Raw genomic sequence first — 6,257 nt, forward strand, 5'->3', positions numbered from 1 at the left:
GATATTTTTTTTATTTATTAGGCACTATAATTATGGTTTTTCCAAATAAAATACGTGGCTTGTCTTAGATAAAACAGACAGCTGTTTTCATGTGAATAGATGGTCAAAAATGTTATGAATTGCTGCATTTTTCACTAAATTCAACACGTTTTAAAAGTTACATTTTATGCTGTATAATGAGTATTTTTTAGTAAAGTCTTTTTAAAACAAACAGAGGATTGTTCCCTTGCTGACAGTAAAAAAGTGTGCAATATAGGAAATTCTGATTATTTCAAGGTTAAGGAATGTAATCACTTGTTGACTTCTACAAAGAAGTTCATTATTTAACATACTGACTTGGAATTTCCTCTTCAGGGCATTTCGCAATTATATTGTATTGCTATCAATCAGATCAAATCAGTTAAATCTGGTTTTTCTAATCCCTCTATATAATGTTTAATATTTCTCTTACTAATAGTTTACTTCCAATATGCACAGGTATAAAGTATTTTCAGTTCTTTTATTTTCCGCGTCTGGTGTCTTAACTAGCCCTTTTGGTCGTGGATTGAACAATAACAATGGTAAGATATGTTTTTTTTTTGTATTTTTATTATATCGCCATATCATACAGTTTTATAATTAATAGCTGATTGTTTTTCCTCCCAAGTAATACCGTAATTCTAAATCATACCAAAACCAACATATTTTACTTCTCATCCGCGCATGCAAATAAAATTAGTTTTTGAATAATACATGTAGGTTTTTGTTATTTTTATTATGCGTCTAATTGCAGAATTACGGTAATGTGCGGAATAAAATGGTTTTGAGAACACGGGTGAAATCAGGAAATCTCTTCTTTTAGATTTAAAGCTGACAAAATGATAATTGTTTGAAAGAAGCAATTAAATTAAATGATGTTATTAAATTATTAATATGCTGGGGGTTTTTTTAATTCATAAAGGATTTTTACCTTTGTCGACCAACATTGAAGTACTTGTAGGCCCTCCACCAGAAACTGGTCCAGGAGAACCGGGTACTGTATTTATATTTTACAGCATATAGTTAAGGAACTTAGGAAAATGAAAATAAAATACATGTAATCATGCATAATTTAATTTTTTTTTCAAAAATCCCATCTACATGTATGATTAACAGAAACTCTCTCAAAAATTGTGAACTTGTGGTACATATATTTAAAATCTAATGAATGTTCAGTAACGAAAATTTTTCCACCTGTTGTAGAGTAGGATTTCCCTCATAGCCAGCTTTTCCTCCGGAAATCGTACTGTAGAGTAGGATTTCCCCCGATGTGAAATCTTACATCAGAGCCAATTTTCCCCTCTTTCTTTTTCAGAGTAGGATGCCCCCCTTCTTATAGAGCCAATATAAACCACAGCCGCAATATTTTTGTATAAAAGATTAACGACAAACTGATTTTTAAATGGTGATTGAGCGTTTTTCTACTTATGTAGTAAGAATTTTCTGAGCATAAATTTCAAATCATGGAGTCTTAAAACAAATAATTTTTTTTTTTAAATGCACATGTAAATATCCTCAGATTCAATGTTTTGGCAAAAATTAGCTCAGTATCTCCAATTCCGTAAAACATTAATGAAGCGGAATATTTATGCAAAATCAAACTTTAACTCATTAAGATACACGCCATACCAAAAATCAGGTCAAACCTCAAACATTTAGAAAGTGCGGAAAACCATTAGAGGCAAACAGAGGGAGAGCTCGACAGGCAGACAGAGATACGAAGAGTAAACCTAAAGTCCCCCTGGTTTCATTGATTTATTTAATCTAAAGAATGATTCAACTGTTGCTGAGAAAAATGAGATTTAAATATTTTCCTTTTATTTCTTCGTGTACGTATGTTCAATACATCTGATCACCATTTTAAAGAAGGGATACATGTAACAACAAACCGCCCTTCCCTCTTCAAAACATATGTACAGCAATTATATTTTAATGGGGGGTGAGGGGGGGTTAAATTGGCTCTGGGGGAAATTGCACTCTATAACTGCCTCATAGAGTAGGATCCTTCCCCGGAAAATTGACTCTGGTGTGGAATTTCCGCAGGGAAGATCCTGCTCTAAAGCCAGTTTTCCGGGGAGGAAATTCTTCTCTAGAGCCAGTTTTCCGGGGGGGGGGGGGGATTCTACTCTAGAGCCAGTTTTCTGGGGGAGGACATTCTACTCTAGAGTCAGTTTTCCGGGGGGAAGATTTTAGGGGGAAGGCCTACTTTATAAGACCGGTATCTCGTGATGTATAATTATTCGATAATCTTTGAATATACTGTCTATTCTTGTGCTGTATGTTAGAAATCTTGTGATGCATGTCCAATATTTTGCGATGTGTACCCGATAATGTTTTGATGCATAGCTGTATGTTTTGTATAATCTTTTGATGTTTGTGCAGTAATTGCCGGTCACAGTATTGACGGTTATATATGAAAGCCCTTTTGTTATTTATTCGGAAAATAAAATTTATCTCAAAATTACATAGATATCTCTCATTTTAGAGAGATATCCCTTAAAAATAGAGATATCTCCCAAATTAAAAAGATATATTATTTTAAAGATAAATCTCTCTGAGAAAGAGATATCTCTTAAACTTTAAAAAAATATCTCTTCTATTTTGTGAGGCATTTGTTTATCTAAGGGAGATATCTTTTCTACTTAAAGAGGTATCTCTTTCTCCTTCAGAAATATCTCTTTTCTGAAAAGAGATCTCTGAACGTTAAAGGGATATCTCTCTCACCTAGAGAAATATCTCTTTACTTTGAGAGATATCTTTCCAAGTAAAAGAGATACCTCTCAAAGTAAAAGAGATATATCTCTTAGTTTATCTTAAGTGAAAGCGGTACTTTTCGAAAGTGTTCAAAAGAGATATCTTTCAAGCAAAAAGAGATATTGTAAAGAGATATCTCGATTCATTATTTTATTTAAATATAGTACTTTCGACATATTCTACATTATAGCTTTATTAAAAATTTTATTAGTATTAGTAATAGTTTTCATAAGCTGAGAAAATTCGGTGCATTGCATTTGAGATTTTATGCTTACTTTTGTTTTCCTGAATATTAAACTTTTAGCATGTTTATCAACGAAGTTGTCATTACTATGCGTTGTTTCAAACTAGGGATTAGGGATTTATAGCATTTTGTCAACCTAGTACATGACTGAATTATTCTGGGTATGACATGCTCTATTTTCTCTGTCTCCCATTCGTGTGAAAGGGGAGAATAAATTATTTTATTTTAAGGATTACTGGAAAATGAGATATTTCTTTCATTAAAAGAGGTATCTCTTTAGCTTAAAAAGATATCTCTTTTTGAAAATCTCAGTATGAGATATCTCTCTAGCTAAGAAAGATATCTCTTTAAAACTTGTTAAAGATATATCTCTCTAACTTTAAGAGTTATCTATCTCGCTTAAAGAGTTATCTATCTCTTAAAGAGATATCTCTCTAGCTTATATAGATATCTCTCTTATTAAAAGAGATATCTCTCTTTTTAAAAGAGGTATCTTTTTTTTTAAAGAGTTATCTTTTTAAGGTATAAAGATATTTCTCTAAGGTATAAAGATATATCTCTAAGGTATAAAGATATCTTTTAGTCAAAGAGATATCTCTATAAGCTAAAGAGATATATCTTTTATTGAAAGAATTTTTTTATTTCACGAATAAATGGTAAATAGGCTTGCCTTAGAAATATGCACCTGTAGTAAGGAAAATTTTCATTGGTTAGAAATGAAGGAAAGTACTAATAAAAAAGTTTTATGGAGTTATATATGCAGAAATATTGAGAAAGACAAAAATGGATTATAAGAATGAATTCTGTCATTCTCGATGAAGCTCAGATTCGCGCATACGTTTGGGCTTATCAACTGTATATTAAGGATACGGTCCTTTATCCAACCTATACATACTGTACAGTGTAGCTGCATTCAATTAAATGATGCAGGGATGAATTTCTCAAATCACAGAATGTTTTCAATGTGCAGAGACATATTTATTACTCTGTTACTGTTACAAAAGAAACCTACTTTCACTTCAAAGAATAAAATGAAAAAAGTCCTCATAAAGCTTATATTTCTGTTTCTATTTGTGTTCTCTTTGAAAGTTAGTGGAGTTGATTTCTTGATAATTTTACTGGAATGTAAATTGGGCACTTTTCATCATCATTAATATGTACATAGATCATTAGCATAATACCCAGGAGCAAAGGTAAAGATTTTCAAAAAATTCTTGCATTTTCACTATATAATCATTAGAACCCCGCCCTAACACCAAAACACCTGACCCAGGGGCCCTTGAATTTACAATTTTAGAAGAGACAGTCTTTCTCATCATAAATATTTACATACTTCACTGATTTAATACCCAAGAGCAGAGTAAAGAATTTTAAGGAATTAATGTATTTTCACAATATAATCAATAGAGCCCCACCCAAACAACAGAACCCCTGATCCTGGGGTCATGGAATTCAAAATTTCGAAAGAGGCAACCTTATTCGATATAACTATGTACTTGGTTAGTTTATTTAATAACCAGGAGCAGAGAAGAAGATTTTTTAAGAATCAATGTATTTTCACTATATAATCAATAGAGCTCCACCCTCACCCCAGAAACCCTCACCCTGTGGCCATGAAATTCACAATTTTGGAAGAGGCAGCCTTCCTCATCATAGCTAAGTACATAGTTCATCACTGGTTAAATACCCATGAGCAGAGGAGAAGATTTTCAAGAAATAATTTCCCTATATAATCTATAAAGCCCCGCCCTAGTACCTATATAAGAACCCCTGACCCTGGGGCCATGAAATTCACAATTTTGAAAGAGGCAGCCTTATTTAACATAACTGGGATAATATTGGGAAGTTTATTTAATGCTCAGGAACAAATAATAAGACTTTCAAAGAAATAATTCATTTTCACTATATAATCTATATAAACCCGCCCTAGCACTAGAACCCCTGGCCCTGGGGCCATGAAATTTACAATTTTGGTAGAGGACTAAATGCTAATTCATGCCAACGGTTTGATTGCTTGATGTCCAGGAGTAAAGAAGAAGACTTTGAAAGATTGCATATAAATTTTAGTGGTTTTGGCCCCACCCCTTAGGCCCCAGGGGGCAGGAACCATGAAAATCACAATTTTTGTTCTCCTTTGCCCATCTGCTCTTTAGTATTAATCAACCATTTATGATGAAACAAAATTTATGAAAAAATTTCCAAAATATTAAAATATGTGGCCTCAGGGTCTGTGGTTCCTGCATGTGGGGTGCACAACTGGTTATAAAGTGGAAATGCATTTTCTCTTTGTTACTCTGATCAGCCTGTGGGTATTAAGTAACCAAAGTAAGTAAGCTAAGTGTAAAGTTATGATAAGCAATGGTGTCTCTTTCAAAATTGTGAATTTTATGGTCTTTGGTTTAAAACACGAAGGAATTCAATTGTTGAAAACTTGTTACATGATACTCAGGTGACCTATAAGGCCCGTTGGCCTCTTGGTTTAATTTGAAAATGCATCACAAGATTTTGAGTATACATCACATTGTTATCGAATAAAGCAACGTTTACATGCCACAGACAAAAACAGAATTGTATCATTGCCGTTATTTTGCATCATTTTGTTCGTTAATAGTACATTTTTATATCTTTTTTATTCAAAATCTATCATTCATATTGTAAAAAAATCGTTTCTATTACCAATTTTTCAGGTATTGCCCAAGCTACTAAGTGCTTAATAAAATGCGAGGCTACGCCACCCAACATTGCAGCAGTGGAAACACAACACTCGCCAGTCAACTTTGCAGCAATGGAAACACAACAATCTACAGAAACCAGGGGAAAAACTGTTAACCCCGCGTCATTTATAATAGGTTTTCCAAGATAATGATTCAAAGTTTTACTGACGATTAAATAGTAACAGTGGTAATTTACAGTTCTGCAATATATAGTTAAGTACATATTTCTCACAAGAAACATATTTTGCCTGGAATTCGTGAAAATAGTTATATTAGTCGTTTGAAATACATGTGCTTCACCTACCTCGTGTTTGCTTTGTGAATAGGTCAAAATAAATAAAAAGTTTCATTTTAATAAAAAAAGACATTGAAACTGGTATCTGTTTTAATTGATTGCAAAAGACAGCGATCAACGAACATAGATATAAGAAATAGAAAAACACATTTTTCTTTCCATATATGTGCCTACAAACACATTGTGCAAGGGTGGTCAATATAATTGATATAAAAATCAATGGTTGATATAT

At 32.6% G+C, this 6,257-nt stretch overlaps 1 protein-coding gene across 1 annotated transcript; it reads left to right on the forward strand.

Annotated features, from left to right (window-relative positions):
* The first annotated feature begins 233 nt into the window (after window positions 1–233).
* On the forward strand, window positions 234–6,033 carry LOC134274267 (uncharacterized). Its single transcript, XM_062756522.1, has 3 exons — window positions 234–560; window positions 941–1,012; window positions 5,704–6,033. Exons 1-3 carry the CDS (start codon window positions 470–472, stop codon window positions 5,877–5,879), a joined length of 339 nt encoding a protein of 112 aa, XP_062612506.1. The 5' UTR covers window positions 234–469; the 3' UTR covers window positions 5,880–6,033.
* The last annotated feature ends 224 nt before the right edge of the window (window positions 6,034–6,257 follow it).

This window comes from Saccostrea cucullata, unplaced genomic scaffold (genome assembly GCF_032062105.1).
Source record: "Saccostrea cucullata isolate Sc308-1 unplaced genomic scaffold, CSIRO_AGI_Scuc_v1 ctg129, whole genome shotgun sequence".
NCBI lineage: Eukaryota > Metazoa > Mollusca > Bivalvia > Ostreida > Ostreidae > Saccostrea > Saccostrea cuccullata.

Coding starts and splice junctions, on each gene's coding strand:
- LOC134274267 (XM_062756522.1), top strand. CDS start 470: ATGCACAGGTATAAAGTATTTTCAGTTCTTTTATTTTCCGCGTCTGGT. Junction 561..940: donor TGGATTGAACAATAACAATG/GTAAGATATGTT, acceptor TAATTCATAAAG/GATTTTTACCTTTGTCGACC. Junction 1,013..5,703: donor AACTGGTCCAGGAGAACCGG/GTACTGTATTTA, acceptor CCAATTTTTCAG/GTATTGCCCAAGCTACTAAG.